The following is a 20,641-nucleotide window of genomic DNA, read 5'->3' on the forward strand; positions in this document are numbered from 1 at the left end:
GCGGTTTTATGTATGTCAGGCCTCTTGCTATTGGTGTACAGATCATAGATTCTTCTCCCCTAGAAGTGACGTCACCATAGATACAGCATTACAGTCACTTCCCAGTGTTATGTGTATGATTAGGCACAGGCAAAAAGACTTGGCAGGTAGGGGGAGCTGCTGATACACAGTTGATTTCAAGCCAAAATCTGCCCCACTGTTGTGGATTTTGACTTTGCTCTGGATGCCAAAATGCTGTGATATTTGCAGCAGACATGCTGCACCATTTCCACTACGTGTAAAAGTACCCTAAGAGAAACAGAGAGGTAAGAAGCCGCTGACAGGTTCCCTTTAAAGAGACAATAAGATACAATGAACTTTAAGGAGAAGTCATTATGCTGCGTTTGTCATGCAGTTGCCCCAGATTACAGCACAGAGCAGGGGGTGACAGCTCCCAGTGATGTCCATCACACGGCTGCAGCGCGCTGTGCATTGGCATGTTACTTCCTCTTCTCACTAGACTATCGCTCCCTTACAGTGACGTCTAGTAAGACGATTGGCCACACGTCAGAGACCACACCCACTAGCAGGGCGTGGCCCCACGGCTTTCCAGCTGCTCAGCAGACCCGGAAGTGTTCCCCCCGTAGGCGGAGCTACATGGCCTCCCAGGCTGCACACTGAGGCTGCTGCTGCTACTGCGGGCTGCAAGCATGGACATCACCTGGCGCAGTGAGTGAGACGTGCGCGCGGCGCTCTGCATGCCTCATGTGGTGGAACTACAACTCCCAGCCGGACAGGGCATGCTGAGACTAGTAGTTCCACAGAGGATAGCCACCACTGGTGTTATATAATGGCACACTGTAACATTCTAGCTGTAGTATATGTGCCATATAGTATAAGGGGAGGCTGCTGTTATAACTGGGTTTGCAGCAAGACAGAAAACATGCAGCATTTGCAGCAGCAGTAAAGCGGGTGACATTTTAAAAACTTCATCCTCGCCCTTTGGAGAATATCTGTGCAGAGATTGAGCTGTGGGTTTTCTACCCGTAGTGCCTCGGCCTTTGCCGGGGGGTTGCGGGTTTTCTACCCGTAGCGCCTCGGCCTTTGCCGGGGGGTTGCGGGTTTTCTACCCGTAGCGCCTCGGCCTTTGCCGGGGGGTTGCGGGTTTTCTACCCGTAGCGCCTCGGCCTTTGCCGGGGGGTTGCGGGTTTTCTACCCGTAGCGCCTCGGCCTTTGCCGGGGGGTTGCGGGTTTTCTACCCGTAGCGCCTCGGCCTTTGCCGGGGGGTTGCGGGTTTTCTACCCGTAGCGCCTCGGCCTTTGCCGGGGGGTTGCGGGTTTTCTACCCGTAGCGCCTCGGCCTTTGCCGGGGGGTTGCGGGTTTTCTACCCGTAGCGCCTCGGCCTTTGCCGGGGGGTTGCGGGTTTTCTACCCGTAGCGCCTCGGCCTTTGCCGGGGGGTTGCGGGTTTTCTACCCGTAGCGCCTCGGCCTTTGCCGGGGGGTTGCGGGTTTTCTACCCGTAGCGCCTCGGCCTTTGCCGGGGGGTTGCGGGTTTTCTACCCGTAGCGCCTCGGCCTTTGCAGGGGGGTTGCGGGTTTTCTACCCGTAGCGCCTCGGCCTTTGCCGGGGGGTTGCGGGTTTTCTACCCGTAGCGCCTCGGCCTTTGCCGGGGGGTTGCGGGTTTTCTACCCGTAGCGCCTCGGCCTTTGCCGGGGGGTTGGGGGTTTTGTCTGTTGACCTAAATTCTGCCATACAGAAATCATTACGTGTTTTAAAGGGATTGTTTTAAAGGGATTATTCAGGGTTTAAAAAAAAAACTACTTACGGCCACCTGTTGAGTTGGAGCAACCACTTCTGGTTGATTTTCGGCGAACCGTTGTGCAGTACAGCGGCCCGTCTGTGATGTCATAACTCAGGGACTGGCTGGTGACTCCTTGTGACGGCTTGTGTCTACCACCATGTTTTCACAAAGTCAATGGACTTTCATAGTTCCATGCACACAGGCGTGTGGACACGGTAGCGATACGTAAGAGAAATAGATCGCAGCATGCTCTCTTTCTCTGTGTATGATATGCTGTCCATACGCAATACAGGGTGTACGGGCGTTTCCATACGCATCCTCGCAGGGAATTTAAAGGGAAAAAAATATAACGCTGTGCCTTACACAGTACCGACCGGCAGAGCATATCGGCTGTAATGTGTAAAACCCCGTGGTAGACCCATGGCGTTCGATGCATACGCCCGTGGGCGTGAGCCCTAACAATCAAGTCAGCCCCTCTTTCTATCACGGCCGATGCATAGACAAAGAGGGGCTGACAGCCTGTCCCTCAGTGATGACATCACAGCCTTCGGAGAGCTTTAATGGAAGCCATCAGTACGGGATCTGCCCCAAAATGGAGCATGCTGCGATTTGTTTTCCGGACCAGAGTGTCAGCAAATCAAATTCGTATGTAATTTGCGGACGTCCATGCATCCCCATTTGGTGGCTTGATTTGCGGATACCGCAAATCAAATCTGCCCATGGACAGGAGGCCTAAGGCCCCCTGTCCACGGCAGGGATTTTGCCAGCGGTAAACAGACGGCGAATCACGCGGTCAGCCTATTTATCATATTAGGCTGACCAGCGGAGATTCGTGTGCGGCTCCTGCTCCCGGGTGCGGCTCCCGCAGCGGAGCTCTGCCGCAGGATACCGCAAGGCCCGTGGACAAGGGGGCCTAAGTCTGTTTCCACAGTGTGTGAATGGAAGTTCTTTATATCTTATCCATTTCCTGTACGTAATATGCTACGGGTTTTCCGTATGCTAATCCATGAAGGAATATACGCAGCATTTATGCCACGTGCCAATATCCACAGGATGATCCCCGGTAAAATCTGGAGCTCGTGAACTAAAATCGGTTTACACCAAATGGCTTGTGGTTTAAATAAGCCAACGATATCAGTCACTCGTGCAGCCTGTTTATACCGGCAGAGACATTGTTGGCTCATTCACACGAGAATCATTCAGTCGTTCACATTCTCTGTATAAGTGAATGAGCGACTGAATGATTGGTATTTAAACCAAACAAGAAGTGAACGAGCCAACGATGATTTATATGCCTGCATAAAATGAACAAAAAACGAATGATTGAGACATCTTGAAAAAAGGGTTTTTAATTTTATGTAGATTAGACTAAAGTGACTCTCCCATCCGTAGAGTGGAGGAGGGGACTAATATTACCTGCCCCCCCTTCCCTTGCAGGTAAAACGCGATAAAATAGAACCTAATTTTTTTTTTACACTACTAATCTACACAAGGAATATATGTAAGTGTGAAGGGGTCAATGAAAATCAATGTACTTTCATTGACCGCGTATTATGCGCAGGCAAAAACTTACCAATACAGTTCCCTGTGTCATTAAAATACTGCAGGTTTTTTATGGCCTTTTGACTAAGGCCGCCTGCAGACGAGTGGGTCGGATCCGACCCGAGCGCCTGCAGAGACGAGCGCGTACTCACCCGCGCCCGGCGGCCCCGGCTTTTTCATGTGCGGGCAGCCGGCGCATGCGCAGACCAGAGCCGGCGGCCGGGTGAGTGACGTTTCTGTGCGAGGCTCTGCGAGCCCCGCACAAAAATAGGACATGCCGCGGTTTGTTTGCCGCGCGAGATTTCGCGCAGCCAAGCCGCGGCCGTCTGCATTGGAGTGCGTATTGTAATGCACTCCTATGCAGGCTTTCAGTGGCGGAAATCCCGCCGCGGGATTTCCGCCCGTGTGCAGGCGGCCTAAGTGAGAGGTGAGGAATTTGAGCTGAATAGTGTGGATCTGTCAGTGTTGTACCTCAGGCCTCATTCATGTGGCTGTAATGTAGTTGTGTCTTACCATCTGCATCACAGCTGAAGATGCCGACAGCAATAGCTTTAAAGGGGTTCTGTTTTGTTTTTTTTTAAATTCTATACTTACCTATTCCTTCCCCGGCAGTCTCCTTACCAGATCTTCATCTCACCAATCTTCTCCTGGCTCCTCCAGCCATCCGGATCCTCTTCTTCCAGTGACGAAGCGTACATTGCCGGCATTCTGCTTCCTGCAGGTCAGTGTACCCGGTCACTAGTGACATAGCGTTCACTGCCTAGTAAGGAATGCCGAATCCCCGGCAGCCTGCTTTTAGTGTGACTGCGCGATGCTAGTGTTTTATATACTATATGAGACACTAAGGCAAGATAGCACGCATGCGTACTAAAGCAGGCTGCCGAGGATTCGGAATTCCCTGCTAGGCAGGGAACACTATGTCACTTGTAGCATCCACTGCCCTGCAGGAAATGAACTGCAGCTAATGGGCGCTCCAAAACAGGAAGAGGACCCGGCCGGCTGGAGGTGACATGACCTGGGGGACTGGAGGAGACGGGAGAAGATTGGTGAAGAGAAGATGCAGTAAGAAGACTGCTGGCGGAGGAATAGGTAAGTATTTTGTTTTCTTCCTAATGACAAAACCCCTTTTAACAGCTTTGTGCTAGAGGACCATATTGTACTTCTGCCCTAACAAGACTGCGTTGAAATGTATGTTATTTTCTCTTTTTGCAGATTTTAAGGAACAGTTACCGAACGTTTGTCAGGCTATTGCAGAGGCAGACTTCTTGGCTATTGATGGAGAATTTTCAGGTATGTGCATGAAACAGTGAATCTGTTAACACGCAGCCTTAGGGGGCCTCCATGCATTGCATATATGCTGCAGGCTTTCTGTACCACATATCAATAGTGGCCCAATCCACACTCAAATGGTGCAGATTTGCAAGTGTTTTAACCCTTGTATTTCAAGGGTTAAAATCTGCAGCATAAATAGGCATGTTGTGGCTTTAGGATCCGCAGCATATTTCATATAAGCTGTGTAGGAAACTTTCCGCTCCATGTGGATGAGGTTTTTTGAATCTCCCCCACATGGCTTGTTCTGTAACTACTGTTGTATTTATGTAGAAAAATTTGCTGCGGAAATTCCACAGCAGCTCCACCATGTGCGAGGCACCCTAAGCATGTCTTCACACAGGCTGGAAAGGCTGCGTAACATGTGTGGCAAATTTCGCTGTATTTTTGCACCTAAAACAGTCAAAAGCTGCACTGCCGGTACGGTTTTTACTCAAAATTAGCTGTGTATCCGCAGCTGATTTTGGCAGATAAAGACTCCACCTCCAAATTTGTTGTGAAGAAGGGAGAGGCAGAGCAACTCATGGTTGTGTCTACCGCTAATAGTAATTGATCTACAACTACAGACATCACTTCTACACCAACTAACACTGTTTAATTTCTTTTCATGCTGATGTTTATTTGTGTGCCATAGGGAGTTAGATAATAAGAATTCCTGTTTCCCCTGTGTGCAGTGTATAGAAAACCGCATAACAGCAGGCTCCTCCAACCAGCTCAGAGAGAACTTAAAATTAGAAATACACTCTGCAGAGGAAAAAACTGATGATAAATGCAGGATACAAGTCCTATAATGGTCACAGTTTTATTCCTTGTGTAAACATATGGCAGTTAGATCTTCTTTAAATCTCTGTATTCATATTGGTACTGCTGACTGCAGTTCAGTGAGAGGAAAAGATCTGTGACAGATCACTCTTAAAGGGGTTGTCCTGGATTAGAAAAACATGGCAGCTTTTTTTTTTTTTGTCAAAAACTGCCCCGCATCTGCCTATGGGTTGCGTCTGGTATTGCAGCTCAGCTCCGTGAAAAGAAATGGAGTTAAATTGCAATAAAACACACAACCTATGTACAGATGGGATAGTGTTTTTGGAAGAAAACCCCTTCAATGCTCTGGGGACACTGTATTGTTTTTTTTTTGTTTTTTTTTAAATAGTGCATCAGTAATGATCTGTTTCGGGAAGCGGTGGGAATTACACCTAAATGAGCTGCTTTGTTAGTGACCATGAACTGAAGTACTTTCAGAGGACACATTATTGGCTTAGTTTTCTGGAAGTCCATGAGAATCTATGGCATTGGCCACTTGTTATAATGGTAATATTGGCCTGTACTTGTGAGTCTTGGATGGACCTGCTTGTATATTAACATGCTATTTTTCTTCTCTGTGTATTAGGGATTAGTGATGGGCCATCTTTTACCACTTTAACAAATAGTTTGGACACGCCGGAAGAAAGATATGCAAAACTTAAGCAGGTCAGTATAACATCTTACATATTAATGCTCAATCCGCTGCATGGATTGATAAACTGAACTACCAATGTGTTCTCATGCTCACTATAGGCCTGTTTGCTCTTTCCTCTGCGGACGCCACAAGGCAAAACTTGTTGGGGTGGCTAGAAATGAGGTTTTAATAGGGTTTTGGTGGTGCTGATTTACTAATCTATACATTGGCTTTTGGCCATCCAGTTTTATGTTTATAAGGCCCATTTAGACAACGATTCTCACTCAAAATTTGCGCTGCAATAATGCACTGTTTGTTCAACGCTCATTTCTAGCAAGCTAGAAATGAGCTATGAGCCTTATCAGTGCCGCACGCTGATTTTCTCAGCGGGCGGCATTGATGGTATCCCAGCGGGATACCAGCTGAAAGCTCCAAGAACAAAGGAGCTGTCAGCGCTCTTGCTGTTCAGCTCAGCAGGATACGGCGAGAACAAAGCACCTGTTTGCATATACAAAACAGCTGCATTGTTCTCTGAGCTATCACGGCGGTATCCCGCTGCGCCTGCATAACTCTTAAGTAGCTAATTGGCTACTTGGAGTCATGCAAAGATAATCGCTCTGTGTAAATGGGCCTAAATGGGGAAATGCACAGTTACACACATGATACTAACTGATAACTGCTAGTCACATCTCATTTGCTACCACAATTGGCCCCTTGATTCTATATATTGTTCGGTAATGTCTTTGTCTTTTTGAATAGTAAAGTATTTAGATTATATTTTAGCGGATATTACCTATGAGTATTTTTTGCCTTCGGCAATTAGAATTGTGTTTTGTATGACCCAGATTATTTCTAGGGCAATTTCATAATATAGGCTTGAAACAAAAAACCAAAGAGCATCACCAAGAGAAGCCCCATGTCGTGTACCAGTCCCTACACCATACAGGGGGCCTAAGGGGGGAATAATGCTGTGGTATGGAAAGAGCCTCTTCTAGTCAGAGGCATACGGAGGGATAGAAGGGTCCTATATGAAGTGCCCTGGTATTCCATACAACGCATAAGATGGTCAAGTGCAAGAGGCCTTACACAATATCTCAGTTTTGCCTGCTGTGTTCCCTGAAGTAGACCGCCATTTTGAATATATTGATCTATTGTATGCTCCTGTTTACATCTTAGCGACTAACTTTTTTTTCAATGTATTTTTTTCTCCCTCTTCCACTTTTCCAGCACTCTATGGAATTTCTGCTGTTTCAGTTTGGTCTGTGCACGTTTACATATGACAGCACGGAAGCCAAGTATGTTGCCTTTTGCTTGCTTATGAAGCTCTGGTTTTGCCTTCAGTTTCATATGCACTGATTGCGTTCTCCTTTTTTGCAGATACATCATAAAATCCTTTAATTTTTATATTTTCCCAAGACCATTTAATAGAAATTCGCCAGACAAGAAGTTTGTTTGTCAGGTATGTTCAACCTTTTATACAGGATTAATTTTCTTTTCATCCCTTTTTCTCATAAGCTATTGTTTGTATTGATTTTTGATATGTTATTAACCCCTTAATGACACGGACACCTTTTTTTTCCATTTTCATTTTTTCCTCCCCCTTTAAAAAACAAAAAAAACAAAAACAAAACGCAACTCCTTTATTTATCCATTGACGTCGCTGTATGAAGGTGCTATTTAATGTACTGAAAAACTTCTAAAAAAATTCTAAGTGGAGTAAATAAAAAAAACAAAAAAACATTCCGCCCTCTTTCAGTACGTTTTGCTTCTACGGCGCACAAACTGCAAAAAAACCGACATGATAACTTTATTCTATGGGTCAGTACAATTGCTACGATACCAAACTTGTATTGTTTTTTTTGACTATACTACTCTTTTTTTATTTATTTATTTTTTAAAGACATTTAATTTTTTTCAATTACTTTCTGCGGTCATCTTGTGCACGCAATAACTTTTTTTTTTTTTTTGTCGACGTTGTTGTGCGAGGGCTCATTTTTTGCGGGATGTCCTGTAGTTTACGTTTAGTACCAATTCGGAATACATACAACTTTTTGATCGCTTTTTAGTGCGCTTTTTCTGGAAGACAGGGTGACTGAAAGTGCATTTTTGTCGTTTTTTATTTATTTTTTTCGGACCACGTTCACCATGCGGGGTAAATAATGTGGTAATTTGATAGAACGGACGCAGTGATGCCAAATATGTATTTTTATTTTGTGTTAGCTTTTTTACAGAATACAGATAAGGCAAAAGGCGGTTGGTTTAAACTTTATTTATTTTTTTTTAACAAGTAAACTATTGATATTTTTTTTTTTTCTACTTTACATTTAAGTTCCCCTGGGGGACTACAATATGTGATGCTTTGATCGCTCCTGCAGTATGATGTAATTCTACAGCATTACGTCGTACTGCAATTTGACAGACAGCCCATCAAGCCACCCCACGGGGATGTCTTGATAGGCAGTCTCCTAAGGCAGCCCTGGGGCCTTTCAGAAGGCCCCCGGCTGCCATGACACCTGCATGGCTCCCACGATCTTACCGCGGGGGGTCCGTATGATGTTCAGGGGATTTAAATGCCACTGTCAGAATTGACAGCAGCATTTAAAAGGTTAATGGCCACAATCGGCCGCACGGCCGATAGCAGCTATTGCCCGTGGGTGTCGGCTATAATAAACAACTGACGCCCTGCGACCTCTCTTCATACATACCCCCCGACACTCCAGGACGTAAATGTACCTACTGGAGCGGGAAGGGGTTAAAGGGGTTTTATCACTACCACCAAAAATTTACTAGCTGCTGGGCTGGCGTAAAATAAAAAGAGTATGCTCACCTCTTTTCGGCCCCTGCGGGACGCAGGTGAATGGCTACCCCGACACTGGTTTCTGGGTGTACGGCCAAATGGAGGCTGCAGTGTCACCATCTAAATTTCTTGCATCAGCGCTCGCATCCTGGGTGCTATGATGCTGGGAGTTAAAGATGGGGACATTCTGGCCCCTGCCTTTTGCTGGCTGTACACATGGAAAACTGGGACTGTGGGAGCAGACGTGAGTGTAGTGTTTTTTTTTTTTTTTTCTTCCTTTAATTCTTGGCCCAGCTGCTTGAAAACATCTGGGGGTAGTTCTAGAATCCCTTTAATGACTGGAATATTGAATTATTACAGTGAGGTATAAATCGAGCAGCAATTTACTTATTGAAACTCTGATAAACCTGTGAAAGGTTAAAGGGTTTTTTCTGGAGTTTAATATTGCTGACCTAACTTTAGGAAAAGTCATTAATGGAGATGAGCGAGTATACTCGCTAAGGTACATTACTCGAGCGAGTAGTGCCTTAGCCGAGTATCTCCCTGCTTGTCTCTAAAGATTCGGGGGCCGGCGTGGGTGACAGGTGAGTTGCGGCGGGGGTAAGCGGGGAGGAGAGAGAGATCTCCCCTCCGTTTCTCCCCGCCCCCGCCGGCCCCCGAATCTTTAGAAACGAGCGGGGAGATACTCGCTCCAGTAATGTGCCTTAGCGAGTATACTTGCTCATCTGTAGTCATTAATATAAGATTGGTATGGGTCTGACTTTTTGACTCTTTGCATGTTGACTAAATGAGGGCCCATAAAATAACCCCCCCCCCACACCCATGCACGCGCACTTATGTCACTTAGTCACATGACTTTTCAGCAGCTCCGCCCTGTACCTAGTAAGCAATGAAGCAGCCTAAGCGCTTCTTCCTCATTCAGGTGATCTTTAGGATTGCAAGCAGTCGTACCCCCTTTTATCTGAAATTCATAGAATAGTAGAGTTGGAAGGGACCTCCAGGGTCATCTGGTCCAACCCCCTGCTCAGTGCAGGATTTACTAAATCATCCCAGATATTTGTCCAGCCTTTGTTTGAACACTTCCATTGAAGGAGAACTCACCACCTCCTGTGGTAACCTGTTCCACTCACTGATCACCCGCTCTGTCAGAAAGTTTTTCCTAATATCTAATTTGTGTCTCCTCCCTTTCAGTTTCTCCCTTCTGCTTCTAATCTTTCCTTGTCTTTATTAATGACCTATCTGAAGGATTAATATTATAGTCCCAGAAACCCCTTTTAAAGTGTGTTATCAGTAATATGGTTATTACGCTGGATAAGCTATAGATGTCTGATAGGTTCAGGACAAACATCTATGTCAAGAAGAGAGGTGTTCTAACCTCCATCCCATCTGTTTAGCTGGCAACCAGATAGAGAATTAATAGAGGTGCTTGTGCACATGTGACCTCTTTCCCTTTCCCCTTATTCTCAACATAGGTGTGGGTTTCGCATACTATGTGGCTATGTCATAAATATGTAAAATTTCATTATCGTGCCCTCAGGTCACCTGACAATATTTTTTTTCTTTTTGTCTTTCAGAGCTCCAGTATAGACTTTCTAGCTAACCAAGGTTTTGATTTTAATAAAGTTTTTCGTGACGGTGAGTTTCCTTAAAAAACTTATAAAAACGGCAGAAAAACTTTGTTTAGGAAGACAATGATTGATTCTTTTTTTTTCCCTCCTGCTAGGTATTCCATACTTAAACCAAGAAGAGGAAAGACAGCTAAGAGAGCAGCAGGAAGAAAAGCGTTACCACACCAATGGTGCTAGCACAACGTGTTACATGTACATCTCTCCAGATACGCCCAGGGCTCCAGTTGTTCCTGTAATTCCTGATGATCAAAAAGATTTTATTGATAAAATAATGTAAGTGCACCAGAAATCTGCTGAATTTTGTGTCATAGTTTCTCTTTACAATGCATTTGGAAAATCTTCAGACCCTGTCACTTTTTTACATTTTGTTGGGGTCTTAGTCAAATAAAATGGAATGTTAGAAATCTTTGTAAATTTAAAAAAAATGATCGTCTATTATGAAATTAACTAGAGATGAGCGAGCATACTCGCTGAAGCAAACTACTCGAGCGAGTAGTGCCTTATTCGAGTACCTGCCCGCTCGTCTGCCGGCGCGGGTGAGCAGTGAGTTGCGGGAGTGAGTGGGGGGAGAGAGTGAGAGATCTCTCCTCCGTTCCTACATGCTCTCCCCCGCCGCTCCCCGCCAGCAGCCGAATCTTTAGAGACGAGCGGGCAGGTACTCGAATAAGGCACTACTTGCTTGAGTAGTTTGCCTTAGCGAGTATGCTAGCTCATCTCTAGAATTAACATAAGTATTAAGATCCTTTCATATGACATTTGAAATTTAACTCTTGGGCATCTCATTTCTCTCAAACATCTTTGAGATGTTTCTACATCTTGATTGGAGTTCACCTATAGTAAATTCAATTAAATTGGACATAATTTTTAAAGGCACACCTCTATCTTCATAAGATCTCACAATGCATCTGTGAGCCAAAACCAAGTCATAAGGAGGAAAGACATGTTATAGCACTCGGACAGGATTGTCTGGAGAAGGCTACAAAAGAAATTCTGCTGTACTGAAAGTTCCCAAGAGCACATTTGCCTTCATAATTCCTAAATTGAAGACAGACGTTTTGAACAACTAGGAGTCTTCCTAGAGCTTGTCAACACACCCAACTATGTAATCTGGGAGAAGAGCATTGGTAAGATTGGTGACCAAGAACCCAATGGTCACTCTGCTGAGCCCAAAAGACCAAGTGTCTAAATGGTAGAAACATACAGAAGGTCAGCCACCACTACAGCACTTCACCAATCTGGGCTTTATGGCAGAATGGCCAGAAAGAAGCCTCTCTTCAGAAAAAGACCCACGAAAGCCGTCTGGAGTTTGCCAAAAATCACCTAAGGGATTCTGAAATTTTGATGAAACAGCCGACACCCGGTGGCAAGAGCTCTGATAAGCTGTGTGGCTCATTGGAGCTGTCAACCCTTACATCATACTGCAGGATCGATCAAAGCATCGCAAGTTGTTGTTCCCTCTGGGGACTAAAAAAAAAAAGTTAGAATAAAACCAGTAAAGTGTTTTTTTTTAACTTATAATATAATTTGTAACATTTAAAAAAACAAACAAAAAAAAAAACGTTTCGCCATATTTATAATTAAATTTAAAAAAACACTATCAAAGTATTGCATTATTTAACCTGCATGATTGTCATTAGAAAAATAAAGAAAGCCGAGAAAAATGCAATAAAAGACTCAAAAAGTTACATGTATTCCAAAATGGTATTGACGCAAACTTCTGGACGTCCTCCAAAAAATGAGCCCTTGCAGAACTATGTTGACGGAAAAATAAGTTATTGAGAATATGGTGGCAGAAATTTAAATTTTAAAAATGTAAATATCTTAAAAAAAAAATAGTACAGCCAAAAAAAACAACATAAGTTTGGTATCGTAGTGATCGTACTGACCCATAGAATTTAAATTTTTTTTTTTTCCCCATTTTTCTCTAACTAGAAATTTTTTTTAAAGTTGTTCTTTCAGTACATTATATGGTACATTAAATAGCACCATTGAAAAATACAACTCGTCCCGCAAAAACAAGCCCTCATACAGTGACGTCGAAGGACAAATAAAGGAGTTAAGATTTTTTTAAAGAGGGGGGAGGAAAAATGGCTATGAAAAATGTTTTTTGCAATTTTAAAGCATTTACAATGATTTTTAACATTCTGTTTTCACTTTGTCATTAAGGGATATTGAGTGCAGAATAATGGAGAAAAACCTGTGAAAATTTAAAAAGCTCACAACATAAAATGTAAAAAGGGTCTGAAGACTTTCAAAATGTGTTGTCGTTCTTTACTAATATACTAAATATGTTGCTTTTTTCTATTGAAATGGTTATTGTCTGGTAACATAATACAGGGTAGCTGTATGACTTTTTAATAAAGCTGCACATTATAAATCTGGTCTAATCCATTGCAGCACTTAAATTTTGCCCACAAATTTAGACTAAAAGTAATATGTGACCAGGCGTAAATAATAAGAAAGTCTCACAACTTTCATAAATCTGGCACATGTCACTTACTAAAAAGTTGCATTATAGACCAAAATCTAGTTGCAAGAGCTTTCATAAATGGCCTCGCATAATCCTTTGAACTGGTGTATGTATTGGGACCTCATCCAACCACGTGACTCTGGGAGGTCATTTAGTTCCCTAAACCTAATTGGAAATCTGTGAAATTTACCTTGCATTACAAAATGCACAGGCGAGAATCTATTATAGAAATATGGATAAATGTGATAATTTTTCCTTTTGGGACCTGTGCCACACCATGAGATATAGCAGCCAGGTAGTTAGTACATCAGCATGTCTCCATATGGGAACCATGGAAGAACCCCCCCCCCCCCCCCCCAATATCTTTTACCAACTGCTGTGCCAGATGATAGAGGACAGAACCTCCAATAAAAAGGCATGTTGAGTTCCATCCTGAACAACAAGGAGCACACATGATGTCTGTCTATACAGACAGTGGGAACACAGTTAAAACATTTTATTTCCTTGGTAACGGGTAAACAATTACATGCTGTTCACTTTTTAGTATCAGAATGACATTTAATAACCCTGTACATCTGATGCATGTACATCTTCCCAACTGTTGACTGAATGTAAAGGACCTGTAAGAATACAAGACATGCCGTGAGTGTACCAGTCGGTAATCAATAAGAGAAAATTTATAATAAGTCCTGGAAATTGTTACTTTTAAATGGTTACTTTGTGTCACACCTGGCATCAGTTGAGTTACAAATGGAAGTGCTCTGATGTAAAAAGGAGCTACCACAGAGCTTAAAGGGGTTATCCAAGTATATTCTCCCACCCGATCTGGTGCCAGGTATGGACAAGACACAGCTGCACACTTGGTGGTCAGGTTGCCAAAGCTACTGTTTGTTACCCAGCAAGTATCATATAGAGGTCCCTTTAAATAGAATAGAATTCCTACATGATACTTGCTGAGAATCGGGTGACTGCCTCCAAAACTTGACCACCAAGCATGCCGTTGTCTCTCCATGCCTGATGCCTGGGCAACCTTTTTAAATGACCAACGTTTTCGGCTTTCACACTGGTACTATTGTTTTTAGTCATAAGAACCAAACAGCAAAAAAAACTAACATGTTGGATTCGGTGCCTGATGGACTTATGAACACTCTTCATTTTGTTTCCAGAGCAAGTGTTGATGAATTTTTAAAAGAGGAAGAGAAGAAAGTTCTACAGCTTCAGCCTTGCACTGGGTTTGTATATTTAATTTCAGATTTTACAGTCCTTCCTACAGTAGCCTGGGCCATTTTTATTATATAGGGTCCTGGGGGTGGAGGTCTCAGCAGTTTGTTCTGCCATGTGCCCTCCAGAACATGCTGTCTAAAGACTGGCATTGAGTGGTACCCTAGTCTGCTCTGTTCTCTATATAAAAATTGCCAATGCTGCACACTGTAATACCAAAGGGATTTATACAGAGGATGGGCTTGATTATAGCAGCACACTTTGCAGATGTTCTACGTACTGGAGGAAGCGAACAGGGAAGACTTAAGTGACTTGTAAATAAAGGTACCTTTACACAGGATGACTATGGGATGAATAATCGCTCTAAGGCTGGGTTCACACGGGGCGTATTTTCGTTGGAAATCTCACGGTTTGGCCGCAGCAAAAACCGCGAGATTTCCGCCGAGAGAACCGCAGCGGTTTAAGCCGCGGCAGCTTTGAAGCGGTCCGGCCGCATGCTTTTCCGTTGCGGCCGGCTCTCCCATAGAGGAGAGCGTGGCCGCGACGAAAATAAACAAAAAACCGACAGTAAACAGACATGCTGCTTCTGTTGAAGCCGCGGCTGCGGCCGCCGCAGCCGCGGTTTCAACCGGATTTACCGCAGCGGGTTAGCCGTCCCGTGTGGACGAGGTTTCTGACAAACCTCGTCCACATGGCTGGCTAATCCCGAGATTAGCGGCCGCGGGCGGATCTGCTGCGGCAGAACCGCGGCAAATCAGCCCTGTGTGAATCCAGCCTAAAGGGCAAACGATAGTCGTTGTTTGTAAACACAACTACCAACAGGGTGACGAGTGATAATTTGCTTGCAAGTTGCTAGTTCTTTCATATCAGCTTGCCAAAAAACAGTTGCTGGTTGATTTAAAAAAAAAAAAAAAAAATTGGTATAAAGTCAGTTCAACTTTAACCAACTTGTGAACGAACTTATGTGGAGATCCCTTCTATGGGTGCCATGTCTGCAAAGAACTAATGAACTGCTTTTATGCTTCTGCGACTCTTTTAAGCGAGTTGGGTGGGTGGTAGTCTCCTTGAAAATGGGATAGTGCCACTATACTGTGCAAGCCTAGCTGTTCCAGTGACAAGTGAATGTAGCTGCGGACTATCATTCTAGCTATAATTCTAGTTAGATGGGGGAGTTTGCTCAACCTTTTTTGTGTGGATGATATGTAGTTTATAGACTTGTCTAGAAACTTTTAGATAATGGTATGAAATCTGTCACGTTTGCATTTTATATAGTCTCACTTATAAATGTTGATGCACTTTTCATCTCCGTATTGCCCTTTATTTTATTTTCGAGCCTGTTCTATGTACCGTAAATATCTCATTGCAGCTATGGGGCTGTGAATCCTGCCCCCGTATCGCGCTTGCCATCCATGTGAAAGCCCCAGGGTTGCAAGGCATTTTCGCTTAAAAAGATTTTATGACATCAGTGACAACCTAATTAATATTATATATATAATGTTGTAGCTGTATAACTTAGAAGAGATATGCTGTTAAATTCCATTTTACAGAGCTTAACCTGTCAGCCAGTGAACCTTAAAAAAAGCATCCAAAGAGTGCACCCATGTCACAGATATTCAGATAAATCAGTCAATATAATAAAACTCCAAGTAAAACAGATGTACACAGGGTAGGAAAGGAAATCTAGGGGAGGGAAAGGTGGAAAGGACACCTGGGCCTCAAAGGAGGTTGGAAAAGCTAAATCAACCGTGCCAAGTAGAAATGTTGGAAACCCTGGCTATCTCTGACATTCTCTCATGTGAGGCTGAGGAAACCGGGGGAAAGCCCAAAGATACAAACCATGGGCCTGCAATGCGAGATCCTGCAGCCAGATAGAACATGCTGCAATATGTTCACCACATAGCATTGCACCACGGTGAGATGTGGGAAAACATCGCTCATCTGTACGAACCCATTCAGAAGAATGGGGTTCATATTTGTCCGTCTCGCAACGCACAAATCTCGCACGATTTTATCACCTGTGTGAAGTCGGCTTTATAGTTATGAAACCTTTTCCTTTCCTTCTAGGTATCAAAGGAAGCTTATCTACCAGACGATGAACTGGAAGTACGTGCGAGGACCATTTGTTTACTACTTGAATCTGCAGCCAATGAATAGTTATAAACCATTTTTGCTCTAAACATACATTGACATTAACAGCTCCTCATTATAAAAGGTTTATAAAATCTATTCATTTAAGCTCAAAGTTCAGTTATACTTGCCTTACTGATTCTGCTCTAGTCCCTGACGCTCATGTTCCTCTCTTGTGGGTTTGACATGCCACCCATAGCAATGACTTCAGGTGACTGGCAGAAAACTAATGGATGCTTCAGTGAGGTTCATTACGCACAATACGTCAATCAAGTGTTCTAAATTCTTTAAACACCCTTGTAGCTCATTATATGAATGACTGCTCTGTAGTTTATCTCTCTAAATGGTTTTTGTTCTCTTTTAGGTTTCCCCGAGGCACCCATGTGGAAACTGTAGAGTCTCCAAATGTAAGCTTTTTAAAATCTGGAATTGGGGGTGATATACCCTGGCAGCTCTATTAGAGCCGCTCATCTAGTAGCACATTAAACCTCCTTTGGACCTTCAGAAGAGCATCAATTTGTTATGCATGGTTTCCACTAGGAGTTAAGCATGCTTCAGGGATGATGGCCTGTGTAGACTGGATAACTTTTTGCAGTTGCCACATTTTTTCCATAAGCTGTTGGTACACCAAGCCTTGATGCAATGTCTTCCTGAGTTCAGGTAGAGGTGTTGTAGTGTGCTCAATATAGGGCATATTCACACAAATGGATCTTAAGCCAAAAGGGCGGACATGTACAGCCTCCAGGGGTGTGAGCTGATCACGCCCCATATAAGGTGGGTGGTGGCTGTCTTTGACTGACACCTACCTGCAATAGCCTTGATCAGCACTCGCACTGACTGCTGTTAACCCTTAACCTGCTTAACATTTATATGTTGGAGCATCCTGAATGTGAGTTTGTGAGACTGCTCAGTAAGTGAGGTAACAGTCTTATTTTAAAAGGTTATGTTACTCTTTTATAGAGAATCGAAGATAACCAGCCACAAAAGTGTTAGAGGTACCATTAGGTACCTGTTGTTTGATATATAGTCCAGTTTCTGTTATCCTGTGATTCCTGTACCTTCTATGTTCCAGAATGAAAGGCACATGGTTATTACCAAAGTTGATGAAGATGAACGAAAGACAAAAGAACTGCAGAAAAAAGCCAAAGAGCAGGTACAGCTGGAATGTTTCCTATAGTTGGATGATAATTAGCTATTCTTGGTGATAACAGGGCTTTCTTTGTATTTGCTTTTGTCTTGATGCAGGAAGACCTTAATGATGCGGTTGGGTTTTCTAGAGTTGTTCATGCAATTTCATCCTCTGTGAGTATTAAAAATACGTTGATGTTACAAGGCTGATGAAACGATGGCTACTCTTTAAAGGGGTTGTCTAAGCCATAGCTTGTCAGCAGAACCGCCTCTGCATATAGTAACACTAGGTGATCTGCCCGTGCGTTGCACGGCGCTATAAGTGCAGGGATTGATAATTGTAAATTGGCTTTTGAAGTTATTTTCTTCTTCTACATAATAACTGATGTTACCCGCCATTTTGCAGTGGTCCCAAATCATTTGTTCATCAAATGTTTGATTATGAGGTGCTGTACAGTTGGCACGTCAAACCTTACGCGCAATCCTCTTCTGTAATTTCTTTTAGCGGAAATGTTAATTAATGTCTCCAGTTGCTACATAAATGCCACCAGCAGACACTGATGGTGATATCGCTGACATACAAAAAGTTTGTTTTGGTGGTATATCGCAGACAGCAGCCGGCTTTGCCTAACCTAATATACAACTTGTGAACCTTTTCATGATGATGGGGCCGCTCCAGCGTGCTCGCGCCGCACATGTCTTCTGCGCATGCGCAGCCCAGCTCTCCGGCGCGAGCACGCCTGAGCGGCCCCATTCAACAAAGCAGAAGACCGGACAGCACAAGCGCGTCTAATGGAAGGAGAAGGCAGCTTTAGTCGGCGCCATGGAGACGGGGACGCCAGCAGCGGAGGAGGTAAGTGTATAACTTCTGTATGGCTCATATTTAATGCACGATGTATATTACAAAGTGCATTAATATGGCCATACAGAAGTGTATAATCCCACTTGCTGCCGCAAGACAACCCCTTTAAGCCCAAAATAGGCCGTCGTTAAGGGGTTAATGTACTGTTTGTATGGTGGTAAGAATCCTGTACAAAATGTGCACTTTATTTCTAAATACAGTGAAGTTGTGTCATACTGGCAGATGTTCTAGTCTGACAGATTTTCTTGTTGGCACATGTAGTTCAGTTTGGCATAACGGACTTGTCTTGTCTTGCAGGGTAAACTCGTGGTTGGGCACAACATGATGTTGGATGTCATGCACACCATTAATCAGTTCTATTGCGGGTTACCTGATGTAAGTGTTTCTCTCCTAGAGAATCTTTCCTCCATTATGCCATATTGCTCAAAGGGGCTTTGTCATTACCTCATCTCTTCACCTAGCTTCTCCTGGCTTCTGCAGTCCCCCGGGTCACCTCACCTCTAGCCGGCTGGATCCTCCTCTTCCTGGTGTGGAGCGTCCATCAGCTGCAGTTCACTTCCTGCGGGGCAGTGAACACTACCAGTGACGTAACTTTCACTGCCTATCAGGGAATGCCAAATCCTCTGTAGCCTGCTTTTACACACACATGCGTGATATCTCGACGATAGTGTTTCATATAGAATATGTGCAGTCCTAAGCTCTCGCTCACGACCTGAAGGTTGCAGGTTTAGTCCCCGCGTAGTTCAGGTAGCCGGCTCAAGGCTGACTCAGCCTTCCATCCTTCAGAGTTTGGTAAAATGAGTACCCAGCTTCCTGGGGGGGGGGGGGGGTGAAGGCGAAGGCAATGGCAAACCACCTTGCAAAAACAATCTGCCAAGAACATGTCATGATGTGATGTCACCTGAGGAGTCAGCCATGATTTGGTGTTTGCACCAGGGGACTTTACCTACCTTTTATTGTACAGTATTTCAAAAGTTTTTTTTTTTTTCCTCCCCATGTTCTAATGAATATGTTGTTTTTGGCACCATCCTCCATTTCTTGCATTGGAAATTTGTATCCGTATTCCATCTCGCAGGCATGTACACACACTGACAGCTGCTGTTGCTTTGACGTACGGAGAAGCCTTTTTAAAATTATGGTATATCTTTAATCTTCCTCCTTTTTTCCCCTTTTTTTTTTTTTCCTTTTAGGACATGGAAGAGTTTAAAAAATTGACAAGCTGTGTTTTCCCAAGGTAAGGTTCACTAGGAGCATTATACATTAGAGTTCAATATGTATATTACATTCCTGTTGGGATTTTATGACAGAGGTAAAATTACATTTCTTGACAGTACACTGCATAGTTGCTGTTAGTCTTTAACCCTTTAATGATTTTCATTTTTGATTTTTCTTTCCCACTTTCAAAAATCATTTCTTTTATTTATCCAATGACGTAGGCGTCTGAGGGCTTGTTTTTTGCAGAATGCGTTTATTTTTTCAATGGTACTTATTTCAAGCCATAATTCCGCTACCCTTGTTTTTTTTTTTCCTTTATGGTGCGCACACTGCGACATAAATGACATAACTTTATTCTGTGGTAAAGTTAGTATGATTACGATTTTTGATACCAAATTTTTCTGTACTGGGCCTTTTTTTTCTTGTCTGTAGTAAGTTAAAACTTTTTTTTTTCCAAAGAGAATTTATTTTCTGCTGCCATAACTTTTTTTTTTTTTTTTTCCAATTTTTCCCTTAAGTTATTCAAGTGCCCCTGTTCTGCGGAAATTCTGTTAATTTAAATTGGAGGTCATATGACTTAGTAATTTTCTTGGTGACTGACTAAAAATCAATTCTGGCATTGAGTATTTCTTTTTTTCCTGACCGCATTCATTATACAGGAAAAATAATGCTTTACTTTGATAGATTGGACTTTTATGGACGAAGCAATAACAAATGCGTTTTTTTTTTCTCCAATTTTAGAACTATAAACATGGAAAAGGAAGCACGTTAAAATTTTAATTACCGATTGTACTCTATACAAATCCTGCACACCTAGAATGTAACTATGCCTTGGGGAGTGAAGAGGTTAGGGTGCTATTATCGTTCAAATGAGCGAAAGTGAATGCTCATGCGAGGCAACGACTGAATGACGTACGAGGATCTTCCAGTTCTCGATCGTCCATTTTATGCAGACATAATATCATTGGCTTGTACACTTTTCGTTCCATTTAAACACTGATTATTTAGTCTTTCACATTCGCTGAGCAAGACTGAATAATTCTCGTTGACCGAGTTTGCAATGAATCTGCCTGTCTAAATGGGCCGCACAACAACCGATCTAGTGGT

At 43.4% G+C, this 20,641-nt stretch overlaps 1 protein-coding gene across 1 annotated transcript in view; it reads left to right on the plus strand.

Moving 5' to 3' along the window:
• The first annotated feature begins 606 nt into the window (after nt 1-606).
• The window catches only part of PARN (poly(A)-specific ribonuclease), an 88,062-nt gene continuing 68,027 nt past the window's right edge, over nt 607-20,641 (plus strand). Inside the window, exons 1-14 of the mRNA XM_066576198.1 lie at nt 607-708; nt 4,535-4,612; nt 6,039-6,118; nt 7,314-7,381; nt 7,464-7,545; nt 10,458-10,518; nt 10,607-10,784; nt 14,148-14,213; nt 16,267-16,305; nt 16,694-16,736; nt 17,402-17,482; nt 17,575-17,631; nt 18,617-18,694; nt 19,510-19,553. Of these exons, the coding sequence (XP_066432295.1) occupies nt 690-708; nt 4,535-4,612; nt 6,039-6,118; nt 7,314-7,381; nt 7,464-7,545; nt 10,458-10,518; nt 10,607-10,784; nt 14,148-14,213; nt 16,267-16,305; nt 16,694-16,736; nt 17,402-17,482; nt 17,575-17,631; nt 18,617-18,694; nt 19,510-19,553 (974 nt within the window). The 5' untranslated portion in view covers nt 607-689. The remainder of the gene's footprint in view (nt 709-4,534; nt 4,613-6,038; nt 6,119-7,313; nt 7,382-7,463; nt 7,546-10,457; nt 10,519-10,606; nt 10,785-14,147; nt 14,214-16,266; nt 16,306-16,693; nt 16,737-17,401; nt 17,483-17,574; nt 17,632-18,616; nt 18,695-19,509; nt 19,554-20,641) is intronic.

The sequence above is a fragment of the Eleutherodactylus coqui genome, chromosome 8, assembly GCF_035609145.1.
Source record: "Eleutherodactylus coqui strain aEleCoq1 chromosome 8, aEleCoq1.hap1, whole genome shotgun sequence".
Taxonomy (NCBI): Eukaryota; Metazoa; Chordata; class Amphibia; order Anura; family Eleutherodactylidae; genus Eleutherodactylus; species Eleutherodactylus coqui.